The 14,551-nt window shown below is 48.4% G+C and overlaps 2 protein-coding genes across 2 annotated transcripts; one reads left to right on the top strand and one right to left on the bottom strand.

Annotated features, from left to right (window-relative positions):
* The first annotated feature begins 5,954 nt into the window (after positions 1-5,954).
* LOC123160754 (nucleolar protein dao-5) lies at positions 5,955-7,346 on the top strand. Its single transcript, XM_044578592.1, has one exon. The coding sequence runs from the start codon at positions 6,041-6,043 to the stop codon at positions 6,995-6,997; it is 957 nt and encodes a 318-aa protein (XP_044434527.1). The 5' UTR covers positions 5,955-6,040; the 3' UTR covers positions 6,998-7,346.
* Positions 7,347-11,940: 4,594 nt separating this feature from the next.
* LOC123162708 (U-box domain-containing protein 21-like) lies at positions 11,941-13,628 on the bottom strand. Its single transcript, XM_044580483.1, has one exon. The coding sequence runs from the start codon at positions 13,466-13,468 to the stop codon at positions 12,128-12,130; it is 1,341 nt and encodes a 446-aa protein (XP_044436418.1). The 5' UTR covers positions 13,469-13,628; the 3' UTR covers positions 11,941-12,127.
* Positions 13,629-14,551: the final 923 nt, after the last annotated feature.

Below are 14,551 nucleotides of genomic sequence, written 5' to 3'. Positions count from 1 at the left end.
TAATAAGAGGGTGATGACTCAACATAAAAGTAAATAGATAGGCCCTTCGTAGAGGGGAGCAGGGATTTGTAGAGGTGCCATAGCTCGATTGTAAAATAGAGATGAATAACATTTTGAGCGATATACTTTCACTGTCAACGCAATAACTATGAGATCTCGATATCTTCCATGCTACATACATTATAGGCGGTTCCCAAACAGAATGGTAAAGTTTATACTCTCCCACCACCAATAAGCATCAATCCATGGCTTGCTCGAAACAACGAGTGCCTCCAACTAGCAACAGCCCTGGGGGAGTTTTGTTTAATTATTTTAATTTGCTTTGATCTTTTTGATCATGGGACTGGGCATCCCGGTTACCAGCCATTTTCTCGTGAATGAGGAGCGGAGTCCACTCCTCTTGAGAATAACCCACCTAGCATGGAAGATACAGACAACCCTAGTTGAAACATGAGTTGCTCGAGCATACAAAACAGAATTTCATTTGAAGGTTTGGAGTTTGCCACATACAAATTTACTTGGAACGGCAGGTAAATACCGCATATAGGAAGGTATGGTGGACTCATATGGAATAACTTAGGGGTTTATGTAGTTTGGATGCACAAGCAGTATTCCCGCTTAGTACAGGTGAAGGATAGCAAAAGACTGGGAGGCGACCAACTAAGAGAGCGACAACAGTCATGAACATGCATTAAAATTAATCAACACTGAGTGCAAGCATGAGTAGGATATAATTCAGCATGAACATAAATATCGTGAAGGCTATGTTGATTTGTTTCAACTACATGCGTGAACATGTGCCAAATCAAGTCACTCGAATCATTCAAAGGAGGATACCACCCTATCATACCACATCATAACCATTTTAATAGCATGTTGGCACGCAAGGTAAACCATTATAAGCTCCTAGCTAATTAAGCATGGCATAAGCAACTATAATCTCTAATTGTCATTGCAAACATGTTTATTCATAATAGGCTGAATCAGGAATGATGAACTCATCATATCTATAAAAACAAGAGAGGTCGAGTTCATACCAGCTTCTCTCATCTCAATCAGTCCGTCATATATCGTTATTATTGCCTTTCACTTGCACGACTGAACGGTGTGTATAATAATAATAGTGCACGTGCATTGGACTAAGCTGGAATTTGCAAGCATTCAATTCAAGGGAGAAGACAAGGTAATATGGGCTCTTGGTTAAATCAACAATCATGCATATGAGAGCCACTAAACATTTTCATTATGGTCTTCTCCTCTCGACCCCCAAAGGAAAGAAAAGAAAATAAAACTGTTTACACGGGAAAGCTCCCAACAAGCAAAAGAAGAACGAGAAATCTTTTTGAGTTTTCTTTTTAATTACTACTACAAGCATGGAAATTAAACTAACTATTTTTTTGGTTTTTCTTAAGGTTTATCGAACACACAAGACGAAAGCTAGAAAAAGAAATTAAACTAGCATGGATAGTACAGTGAAAAAGTATGAGCACCGACAACTAGAATGAGTGTGTGAATATCAATGTAATGTCGGTGAGAAATACGTACTCCCCCAAGCTTAGGCTTTGGGCCTAAGTTGGTCTATTGCCAAGGATAGCCTGGCTGATATCCGAAGTTATAACTGGGGTCATACTGAGATGCAGCAGCCATTGCCTCCTGAGCTGCGGCATGGTGGCGAGCTGCCTCCGCTCTCCTCTCGTGTTGGGTTGCCTCCTCCCTAGTTACAACATATCTTCTTTTTGCCTGATAATCAAAAAGGGCAGGAGCAGGGAGAGTAACATGGACAGAGCGACGTCTGTCAAATATTAGTCGATACTGGAGGAATTGTTCATTCCTCACAAGAAAACGATGACTAGCCATAGCATTATAATCTAAATAAGCAGGAAGCAACTCCCTATCACCCTCACGTGGAGGTATACCAAGATAGTTAGCAACACGGGTCGCATAATCCCTCCAAACAAATCTCCAGATAAACCATTATTATGCAACCTACGTGCAACTATTGCCCCCAAGTTGTAATCTTTATTACCTAATACAGCACTCTTGAGGACACAAAGATCAGGGACACACATGTGACATGCTTCATCTTTACCATTTAATGCATCTACCAATGAAGAGAGCAAAATAATGTATAGCAGGAAAATGAATGCTCCCTATGGTAGCTTGCGCTATATCTCTAGATTCTCCCACAGTAATACTAGCAAGAAAGTCTTTATATTCAGATTTACGGGGTTTATTAACATTGCCCCACTGCGGGAGTTTGCAAGCAGTAGTAAAATCTTCTAGGTCCATGGTATATGATTGATCATAAATATCAAATAGGATACTTTGAAAATTACACGAAGATGAAAATTTAAACATTCTCACGAATGAATCAGTCAAATAGTAATACTGAGGACACTTATCTTGCATGAAGTCCTCAAGATCGGCATTACGCACATATGCATCAAATTCATCCTTTATGCCTGCATTGACCATAAACTCTTCTGACGGCCATTCACAAGGCCGCACATCAGCTTCCCTTGGTGGTTCATCGTCTTGCTCACGCATAGCGCGCCTGGGTCCTTTCTTTGTTGAAGAACCACCTTGGTATATTTTCCTAGACATATTTCTTCCTCTGAAAAATTTCTGAAATTTTTAGTAACTCAAAATAAAAGTGAATCAAACTCAATAAAATTGATAGCAACTACTCCCACAAGTGCCTAGAGCCTATATCATGCATTAGAATTACATGGGACCTCATAAATTTGACATGCAAGCTCAAGAACAGGGTCACCTAGGCAGCAAAAATTTGCAATGAATAAAGCACTAGAAGAAAAACTAATTGAACCATTGGAGGAGTCACATACCTAGAAACAATCCTCCAAAGCAATTTTGTGAATGGAGCTTTAAGCAAGGAGATCAAAAATCGTAGCAAAATGAGCTAGGACTCGTGCTTGAGCTGGATGGGGATTTTTTGGAAGGAAGATGGAGTGTGTGGGTGCAGGAATAAGTGGAGAGGGCCACCATGGGCCCACGAGGAAGGGGGGCGCGCCCAGTCAGAGTGGGCGCGCCCTGGACCCTCATGGCCAGGTGCTTGGCCCCCTGATGACCTCCGGCAACACACACAATTTCTAGGAATAAACCGTGTTGGATCAATAAACAATCACACACAGCATCCTCTTGAATACTGTTTGCGGCCACCTGGCGCAAACGTTTACCACATAAAAATTGTGTGTGATGGACAGTCTTTGCCGCACAGTTTCTTCTATGCACCGTGTGTGATGCATTCAATAACGCAAACGATAAAATTGTTAATACCATGTGCAGTGGAAACGCTATCACAAACGTTTTAATGGGGAAAATTGTGTGTGATGTACCTGCGAACAGAAACGTTTTCCTTGGAGCGACTGTGTGGGATGTATATACAAACGGAAACGTTTACCGGGATTGACTATGTGGGATGAACTTACGACCGGAAATGATTTCGCATGTATAATTGAATTTTTTAGCACTACTGTACGTATAACCGTATTTGATCACTCACCGGTCGCACACGACCTCATTTTGCCGAGCGTGTGTGCCAGGAGGGCATATCCCCAACGGTTTCTAGGTCTGTGGGAAGAACCTCCCCCCTATCACAATCACTCACTATGTGACGGTCCAAATGCCGTCGCGGAAAAGGGTTAAAAATCGTTTATATAGCACCACCGCGGACCAGTGCACGTTAAGATTGGTGAAGCTGTTGGACCCGTGGTGCTAACATAAGCAGTTTTTTTTCTTTCTTTCTCTCTTTTGACGTGTACAATGGTGCTATCTTAAAAGTGCCACGTAGCATAACTGTCGAGATGATGAAGAGAGAAACAACAAGAAAAGATTTGCCTTCCTTTAATTAAGAGATGGTCTCTCAGCAATAATATGTCTCACCATAAATTTAGGGATATCCCGTCCTGATAAACGGATGATGAGACAAGGTAACTCATTTACCATGAGAGATTCAGCTGCCCCTAAAAAAAGAATTAGATACCTTAGGGTATCTCCAATGCGGACACCTAAACCTCCTGCACTCGTCCGGACCGAGTGGTCCACGCGACTTGTTGTCCAATGCGGTACCCATCGGTCCACGAAGCGGTCTGGACGTCTGTTTTCTGGTCAACTGAAGGAAAACAAGGTGGTTTTGCTGGTGTCTGGGCTGCTACCACGTATGCCTCCGATATCTCGGATCCACCCACAGAGCTCTCTCACACCCACGCGCTTTCCCATGCAAAGTGGTTGTCGTGCATTCATACCGCTCAGGGCCATTCCAGAGAGCCATTGCTGCATTCGTCCCCGTGCAGAGCAGGCGCGCCGATCGAGAGCAGTTGTTGCACATTGTTCACGTCATCAGCTGGTCCTCGTTGGAACTGCTTCGACCATGTGGCCAGCCCATCCACATCCATCGTTGACCTCACCTCCACCGACAACTGCCAGGTCACGGACTCCAACAAGGAGGTGTAGAGCATGGGAGATAGCGGGACCTCATGTCCTGTGTGGGCAAGTCTTTGTCCCATGTCCTACTCTTCCTCGCCGGCGATCGCACCTTTGCTTCCCGGGACTCATGGCCACAATACATGGACAAAGAGGGGAACAACAAGGACTTGCAGGTCTGAGCACTTTCTCGGGCTCATGGCCACCGATGAAGATTCTAGATAACTTCCAGATGCTATTTTTAGTTGAAATGTGTCAGAATGTAATGAATTTTGTCCAAATTAAATGAAAATTATCTGGTTTGCATGAAATTCGTTCATTTTGTTCTAATTTTCTTTCAAATGTATGCATACATGGTTGGATGGCCGGCTCCTTCATCAGTGTCTGTGGACCTATCCGGACCAGTCCTTGGAAAAATACAGTGTTTGTTTTTAGGGTTGGCATTGGAGATGCCCTTACCATATCTGTTATGTGGTGCTTCTTGCTAAGCTTACCGCACTTGATATAATATTTTCTTCGGATGATGGATGTGGAAGGAATTTGAAAGGGCGAATAGAGTGTTGCTCTTTTTCTAGGTAGTACAAAAAGCACTAGTAGAAGTAAAAAAATACATTCAGGTCCATAGACCACCTAGCACCGACTACAAGCATTGAAGCGAGCCAAAGGCGCACCACCATCATCTCTTCTCCCTCATCGGAGGCGGGCAAACCTTGTTGTAGTAGACAGTCGGGAAGTCATTATGTTAAGGCCCCGGGACCAGCAAACCTGAATAACAACTGCCACAGACGAAGAGAAGCATAGATATTAAGATCCAACCTGTAGACCCACAGGTGCAAACAAACGAAGACCGGATCCAAGCGGTTCCACCGAAGACAAACACCAGCCAAATCCCATGATATTCGCCCAAGACACACCTCCACACGCCTCTCCGACAATGTTAGAAGCACCACCTGGACAGGGGCTAGATGGGGAGAACTTTATTTCATCTTTAGAAAATTGTTGCTGACTCGTGTTCCTAAGCATGGCACAAACCCTACCTAAACTAAAAAAAACTAAAAACGAAGCCCTCCTGCGGACAAGGACCGGGATCCACCGCGCCTCCATGGTTCTAGGAATCAAACAAAGTACAATACGAAGGAGTATGAATCAAACAAAGTACAGAGCATTGCTTTGTTGGCAGGCTATGCAGTTGTGCACGCTGCCCACCCATGCTCAGGACACGTGCTCGTCAGGGTGCTCAGGTTGCCTCTCCTATTAAAATATGCCGCCAAGGGCTAGTCCTGGCTGGTCTTGTTTCTTTTTCTTGGAAGGAACTTGAACAGAATTCATCTTAAACATTTGGTTTTCTTAAACTGCAAAGGAGAAAAATGTTATTTCAACATTTTTGGGTTGGGCTGGATATAATACTGACACGAAAATGCATTGATATTACAGATGGGCCGGCTGAAACCAAAAGAAAGAGGAAGCCCACCTGGGCCTTATAAGCCGACTGTGGCTTGATGAAAGGAGACCCGACACCCGAAGAAGGGAAACCCCACCTTTGTCCGGCGCCGCCACCCACCTCTTCTCCCAAACGCTCAACCCTACTTCTCCGACCATGGCCAAGAAGCGCGGCGAGAAGAGGCCACCGCCGCCGCCGCCGCCGGCGGCTGCCTCCTCTGACGAGACGCACTCGGGCGCAGACGAGTCCGAGGACGAAGAGACCATCGCCTTGTCTCGTGCCCCTGCCCGCAAGAACCCGCCTCCGCCGCCGCAGAAGAACGAGGAGTCCGAGACCTCTGAAGAGGAGGAGGAGGAGCCATCCCACGCGGCCCCGAACACTGCCCCCAAGAAGCAGCCTCCGCCGGCGCGACAGAGTGAGGACTCCGACAGTTCCGACGAGGAGGAGGATGGGGGTTCCGAATCTGACAAAGATGAGCCGCCGCCGAAGCCATCTCCGAAGCAGGAGGCGAAGGCCCCGGAGGCCAAGAAGCCGCGCCTTGCTTTCCACCGCGTCTGGTCCACCAACGACGAGGTCCGTATCCTCGAGGCCCTCGCCGCTCACCAAAAAGAGCACGGCGTGCTGCCGCAGCCCGACGCACTGGTCGAAGCCCTCGCCGGAAAGCTCGACAACCGTGCCTACAGCAGCAAGGAGCTCCAGGGGAAGGTCAAAAGCCTCAAGCATCGGTATGTGTCAGCCGCCAAGAAGTACGAGCTCCCGACCAAAGAACACGACCGCCGGCTCTTCGACCTGTCCAAGATCCTCTGGAGCGGCCACAAGTACAGGTCCCGCGCTGCCACCGCTTCTACTGCTGCTCCCACCGCCAAGGCGAACGACCACGAGCCCAAGGGATTTGAGGAGATGTGTGAGTTGTACCCATACCTCGCGGAGGAGGTGAAGAAGATGGAGGCCTCGGGCATGTTCAAGCGGGAGTTCGGAAAGATGGACGACAACAAGGCACGCTTGCTGGACGAGAAGATCAAGAAGCAGAGGGTACAACAGATGAAGGTGGAGCTGCGCCGCAGCGACCTTGCCAGGGAGGTGACCAAGGCGATAATGGACCTGATCGACTGATGGGAGTGAGATGAGCTTACCTGAAACTGTATTGATGACCTGCAATCGATTACAATGCGAGCATCCTAGAATCGGCAAATTGTGGCCTGTTTTGATGGTAAGAATGTTTTCGCGGCAAGGGAGCATGATCACTGATTCCATTGAATAGTGTGCGGTTAAGAGATGCTAGCTTAATGCGTTAGTTCAGTAAAGATGTTCTGCTCTTATTAGTTTTCAAAGCTCGTTTGTACATGATGTTCTTGGTCTTTTGAGTGCTTCAGATTTCGGGAGTGGATTTGATGCGCTTTTGAGCATTTCAGAGATGCAGACTGGAATCGTGAGTCAGGAATCGAATGACTGTTATGAATCACTGGGTTTTGTTTTGCATTGTGGTGGGTTACTGCTGTTCTTGTTGATCTGCTAGTTTTTGTTTGTTCATTAACGCATCCCTATTTTCTTTGCATTGTGGTCAGAAACATCACACAATTCCAAAGTTGATGACTGTTATAGATCCTCAGGCTTTATTTTGCATTGCAGCGGGTTTTGCTGACCTCGCTATCTGCATTTTGCCTGTTTATAGTATTATTTTTCATGGTTGTGGTCTCAGTCTACTTAAAGTTTAGTTCTGGTAAACATACAATGTCTATTTAAAGTATTTTCTTGGCTGCACGCCAACTTATCTTTGTTCAGTGTTTTTTTGTCAAAGCCCTAGAAGTGATACTAATTTGTAGTCACAGCTGCTAAGTATCAGTGGTGTTCTCTCCTCAGGGAGGTTTTTCCAGTTTATATAACGGCAACATCTTAGTTGCTTCATGGTTCCTTATAGAAGAGATGTGATATTTCTTACTAGGGATGGGAGTCACTTGGTTAAGAGTTAGGTTATGACATGTTTCTTGCTTTCATGCTTTTCGTTGTGTTTTTGTAGACGCTTTTTGCCATGTGTTAGGCCACCGTGATTGATCCTTGCGTAAAGAAACATGCCAAGGAAATCATTCTGAGTTCAACATTCCCAGGAGTGGGGATTGCAAAGAACCGATCTCAAGATTGGTATGGGCGCTCACGAATGAACTGGACAAAAATCACGGCAGAGGGCAAATTGCACAGATGCACACGTGGCAAAACATGATTTGACAAAAAAAATTGATGAAAAGGGGTTCCCCCGGCCCATTTTATTGGAACAAGACAACAAATTCCGTCGATTGTTCAGTAAAGATTTTCTGCTCTTATTTGCTTTCATAGCTCGTTTATACAGGATGTTCTTGGTCTTTTGAGTGCTTTAGATTTCGGGAGTGTATTAGATGCACTTTTGAGTATTTCAGAGGTGCAGACTGTAGTTTTAACTTTTAAGTCTGAAATCGATGACCGTTCTGGATCACCGGTTTTTGTTTTGCATTGTGGTGGATTACTGCTGTCCTTGTTGATCTGCTAGTTTTTGTTTGTTCATTAAAGGATCCTTATGTTTTTTGCGGTAAAACAAGTGTCGCCCAAGAAACACCACAATTCTGAAATTGATGTCTGTTATAGATCTCCAGGCTTTATTTTTGCAATTGCAGTGGATTTTGCTGACCTGGCTTGTCTGCGTTGTTTTTCTTTTCTATTTTTCCCAGCCTTATCTCAAATGGGAATGATAATGAGCGAATGTTGGCTCAAGCTGTTATGGTCCGAATGCAACGCTACCCCTCCGATTGCGTGTGATTCTTGGTGCGAAGACATAATCTTTTGCTCCGATTCTATTTTTTTGGCGAAGACATTTTTTTTTGTTTCTTTAGACATCTACACCAGCAACTATATATGCTATAGCATGGCAACTCATTTTCCGAAAAATACGACATATCCCTTTGATATAGCATCTGCAATTTCTGAACAGGGTGAATATTTTCTGCACTGTACCATGGAAATTCTCTATGTTGTAGCATTTCATTCTCTATTCTACGTCATGGCAATTTTCTACTCCCTATGTTCCTAAATAGTTGTCTTTTTAGAGATTTCAAATGAACTACCATATACGGATGTATATAGACATATTTTAGAGTGTAGATTCACTCATTTTGCTCCGTAGGTAGTCAGTTGTTAAAATCTCTAGAAAAACAAATATTTAGAAACGGAGGAAGTATGATGTAGCACGATAATTATCCTCTTGTAGCATGGCATTTCCTGAAGTCATGTGGGAAATTTTCTCTTTCCGTAGCATGGCTATTCTCTATGTTGCAGTACAACAATTTCCGAACATTTTTTTGCAAGTTTTCCTGTTGCAGCATGGAAATTCTCTACATGTGTGTGAGGGAAGAGGGGTGGGTAAGTAGTCTGACAGTGGGGACATCGACGAGGACGCGTCTAGGGCGTCGTTCGCTTGTGGGAGCCTCCCAGAGCGCACGATCGTACGCACCATGATCACATCTGCCATATGATGCTAAATTTCGTGTTTCGACCCTTTTTCGATACCTATTTTAGATATGACCCTAGTTTGATTTTTTTTTCGAGATCTGACCCTTTTGCTACCGCCGGTAGGATTGCATGCCCTACCGTGAAATTTTGCTAAGTATTGAACACAGTGCGTGCTCGTGCCTACTGCCAAGCCCCTTGACGGTAGGGGTTGTACTTGCTATCGCCATTATGTTTGGCGGTAGGGATGTTTCTTACCGCCAAGGTCCCTAACGGTAGGCTGTTACACCATACCGCCATGGACTCTGGCGGTAGCAAAATGGTCAGATCTCGAAAAAAAAATCAAACTAGGATCATATCTAAAATAGGTATCAGAAAAGGGTCAAAACATGAAATTTTGCCGCCGTATGACAACACCATCGTACACCTATACAGCCAGCCCGCTGGCAACACGTTCCACACGTAGCCTATCCCACTCGTCAGTCGGCCTCCTGACTCCTGACCGACACACCGCTGCATCCTGCATGTCGTGGCCAAACTAGCCTCCACTCAACTCGGACGTGCAAACCTGCTGCAGCCACATTCTGGCGACTGAAATTCCATGTCCGTTTCGCATGGCACTAGCTCGAGCAGCGGCCGACCGGGCCAAGTGCAGAAAGGGAGAGGCGGACCGGACAGACTTGTGATCCGATCGATAGCGAGGAGTCGTCGTCGGCGCCGGTCCGTGCAGTATGGGTTCCGGCCATCCACCGCTACCGCGCCCCCACGGGCGTCGACCGGGTCCAGTGGTCTACTCCGTCGCGTAGGTTGCTGTCGACTGTCGTGGCTGAGCTCACAGCTGAATGCTTTAGTTAGTTATAGTTAGGCGTTGAAAAAAAATGAAACTTCATGGGCACTAGCACCCACGGTTTTATTGATATAGAAGAAGCATCCCTCATGAGAATTCCAGAAATTCGTCCCCGACGTGGATCGAACTCTGGTCGTTAGGTTTACAATCATGCGCCGAATTTCTGGAACTCTGGTCCCCGACGTGGAGGACGTGGGCATAGCCCAGTGGTTGGGGGCGCATGATTGTAAACCTAACGACCAGAGTTCGATCCACGTCGGGGACGAATTTCTGGAATTCTCATGAGGGATGCTTCTTCTATATCAATAAACCGTGGGTGCTAGTGCCCATGGAGTTTCATTTTTTTTTATAGTTAGGCGTTGAACGGAGGCAGACGGAACGAAGCTCGTTGCCCAATCAGTCGGCGACGACGAGCAAACCGGAGTGCGGTCGACGCACGGTGAACGGTGGTCGACGAGACGACCTCGTGGAGCCGATCTGGCGGCGAGTGGCGTGACGGCTCGTCGGCGTACGTGCCGGCCATTGGAATGGCGAGGAAAGCTTGAGCTTTACAGCTCCAAAGGTTTTCTTTTTTGGCCGTCTGTCTCTCTTTGTGAACGTGTGTGGAATAAATGGGAGAAATTCGCGCCTTTCGATCTGCTCTAATAAAGCAAAGGGAGCTGTTGGGATCATCAAATCGTACTTGTTTGTTTTGATTCAGGAATGAATGTGAAACACGTACCTACTACTACTCGGTTTTTTCTAAAGGAAACGAAAAGAATGTGAAACACGACGACTCCACGATCAGATGAAGGCAAGCACATCGGCAGTCTGAACATTGGACGAGCACAACAAAATGGCAGAGATAAGATGGCGTGAGAAACGTGCCTCAGTTTGGAGAGCGGCGTCAGATAAATTCAAATAAAATAGAAAAATACATGTTCTAAAGATAAAATCTGTTGTCAGAAAAATAGAAAATATCTAAAAAAATAGCATCCAAGATGTTTGAGTGTGCTAGGAGCACATTTGAGGTGCCCATGGCAAAAAAAGAAAAGGTTGTCCAAGAAACTCAAAAACATTTTGAAGACCTGATTCCCCCCCTAGAGCTTTCAAATGCCATTTGCCCATAGTCTACCAATTTATATTGAAAGCGACAGTTTGAAAGCAGTGAACATGGTGAAAAGTGGAGATACAAATAGATCAAAATATGCCTTTCTTATTAGAGAGATTAAAGATAGTATGTCCGAACGTAGTTCTTGTATTACTCATATCCATCGTAGTTGTAATAATTCTAGTCATGTTTTGGCCAACTATGGGAGGACTCAAGGCCGAATTGCTGTATGGCTTGGGTCAGGACCAGATGCCGTTTTGGACGTTGTTAAGCGTGACTGTAACTGTGTTTCGATCGAGTAATACAAGAATTATTCCGCAAAAAAAAATGCCATTTGCCCATGAATTTTGCACGCTCCGGACACACTCGAGCATCTTTCACTTTCAGTGCCAAAACATTTCAGATTTTGCTTTTACTTGTGTTTCTATATTTATTTTCAAATTTGTTTGATCATAGATAGTGGATGAGCCTGGGCCGATCTATGGATTACTGCTCAGTTTGATGTTTATTTGTTTCTTTTTTGTAATCTCATGTTTCCCAACTCCTCGTGGAATTCTGGGCACTGCTGTAATGGGAGGCTCACTTCAAAATCGTAAATTACACGGAATAACATTTGGATTGTGCAAAAATTAAATATGGCAACAATTAAATAATGTTCAGTTCTCTTCTGTGTTGATCACTTTGTGTGCAAGTATGCAATTACAGTGTAAAGAAAAATCAAAATCTAGTCATCCTGGAGTATGTTTGTTTTATGCACACATCTAATCTAGCTCCCAAAACAATCTAAAACAAAGGTGAAAGCAGACGCCAAAAAATCCAGCATCTACACCGGTCAAAATGGCCTCTTGAGCCCCTTGAAGTCCACCGTCTCGATGCACTCTACGCTGCCCCTGAAGCCATTGAGCAGCTTGAGCAGCTCGCTGGCCCGGTCCTTGGTGACCCCGCCGCAGCCCACCTGGAGCAGCAGGAGCAGCTTCTGGAAGGCGCCCACACGCAGCGCCTCGGCGCAGCACGCGCCGGCGCCGGCGTCCGCGGCGCGGCAGAGGCGCCAGAGCGCGGAGACGGCGAACTCCGTGGCCATGTCGGACACGCGGAATATCTTCTTGACCAGCACTGGCACGACCAGCGCGTGCGCACGCGCGGACTCGAGGCCGGCGTCGGCGCAGAGGACGCTGTCGAGCACGGCCAGTGCCTTCTCGCTCGTCCCCTTGTCGGCGTCCACGAGGAGCTCCGCCACGACGGGCACCGCACCTAGCTCCGCGAAGCGGGCGGCCGCGCGGTCGCTGCCGGAGACGAGGTAGTAGGCCGTGACGAGCGCGGCCTTGGTGGCCTGCGGGGAGACGGGGTTCCTGACGAGGCCGACGAGCGCGCTGCACAAGCCGGGCGTTCTCGAGATGATGTCGACGGTGTGCCGGTCGGCGGACGAGGCGAGCTCGCGGAGGACGATGGCGGCGCTGGCCCGCGCGGCGAGGTCGCCGTGGGAGAGCACCGAGACGAGGGTCTTGAGGGACGCCGGTGAGGCAATGCAGCGCCGCGCCTCGTCGTCGAGCGGGAAGAACACGGTAAGAGCCGCCAAGATCTTCCTCAGCGCGCCCAAGACGGCAGCGCTGGTGCCCTCCACGGGCTCTCCGGCGAGGCTCTGGAAAGCCGACGAGAGCTGGCGGGCAGCGCCGGCAGCCGCGAGGCACCGGCGGTTGCGGTCGCTCTCCTTGCCGATCGCCCTGGCCCTGGCGGCGAGCAGCCCGCAGGCCGCCGCGTTTCCGCGCCTGGCGGCAGCGGACACGGCGGCGAGCACCTCGGCCGCGTCGGCCTCGGCGACGGGCACCTTGGGCGTGGGCACCCGCTCGGCCTGGTTGGCGACGCACCAGTCCTGGATCATGCGGCGCGTGGCGTGGTTAGGGACGAGGTCGGTGAGCCGCACGGGCCCGCCGGTGACGGGGCACGTGCCGCGGCCCCGCGCCAGCCACCCCTCCACGCTCTCCCGGTCGTAGGTGATCCCCGTGGGCGCCGTGACCGGGTCCTTCATCAGCTCCAGCGAGATCGGGCACCGGAAGTGCGCCGGCACGGCCAGCTCCTCCTCGTTCCCGGCGTCCGCCACCTGCGGGCGCCTGCCCCGCCGCAGGAGCGGCAGCTCCGGCACCAGCCTCGTCGCCCGCGACATGGGCAGAACCATCTTCCGGACGAGCCGCGCGCTAGTTGGGACAGAGAAGAGGTGATCGAGTCGCACGTTGCGGCGGCCGGAAACGTTGAATGGAATGGAGTTGAAGTCGTTGGCGTCGGTTGGAAGTTGGAACGGAGGGAGAAAAGCTCGAGGACTGGGGGAGGTAGTGCGGTGGAGGAGAGGGATATATAGGTTGTGGAGTGGGAGGAGGGAAGCAGCGTGACGTACGCACGCGGGGTTGGGAGGGGGGAGACGGGGACTCGTGGACTTGTGCGGGGCGGAGGATTATTTTGTTCGTTTGGTTGTGGTTGGGTCGAAGCGTTTGAATGTTGACCGTTGAACACGCAATGTTTGAACGTGCGACCCCGGCGCTCTGCTCGCGTGGAGGCCGCGGACGGCATGGAAAAAACGGCACGCCGCGCGCGCAGGGATGGCCCGGTGCCAGTTGCCCGAAATCCGACTGGTTTGCGACTTGGACATCTCCGCTGGGTGGACGGAGCGGTCGGCGGGGCCGCACTGGCCGGGCCCCGCATGTCAGCCACATCCCCCCACGGTTAATCAACCTCAGCTAAAGGAATATTCCTTAATAATTAATCAACGAAGCCAGTGAGCCACGGACAGCGTTTGCAGCGCTGTTCGGCTGCTCCAAGGCGTTTCGCCAGGTCATGACCCACTGTACAAAATGGTGTCTTTCTGTCGAGCCTTTTTGGACTTGGTACGTCGTGTTGTGCGTGTCCGCATGCGCGCGCGTCGTTCTCCGGTTGGCTGGGGATGGAAACGCGCGGCGACAGCTTTGCGGCTGGCTCTTCGGCTTGTTTTGCACGATTCCGGCCGGCCGGCGCCCAAAGAGGTCGTCCTGTTGACTGCCGACCGGAGTGCGTTTCGTGTGTTAAACTGCAAAGCTAGGACTCGTAAGTCAGTCGTAGGCAATACATAAAGGAATGTTTAGCTTTAGATGGGGAAATAAGGACTTCTCGCAGTGTACTGGAGGTGCAAATGCTAGTACTCTCTCCTGTCCTTTTTAGTTTGCATATAAATTTTGTGCGAAGTCAAAATATCTTTACTTTGATCAAACTTATAAAACAATATATCAAC

The sequence above is a fragment of the Triticum aestivum genome, chromosome 7B (genome assembly GCF_018294505.1).
Source record: "Triticum aestivum cultivar Chinese Spring chromosome 7B, IWGSC CS RefSeq v2.1, whole genome shotgun sequence".
NCBI classification, from domain to species: Eukaryota; Viridiplantae; Streptophyta; class Magnoliopsida; order Poales; family Poaceae; genus Triticum; species Triticum aestivum.
Note: the sequence above shows the minus strand (reverse complement) of the source record. Positions and strands in the feature narration are given on the sequence as shown.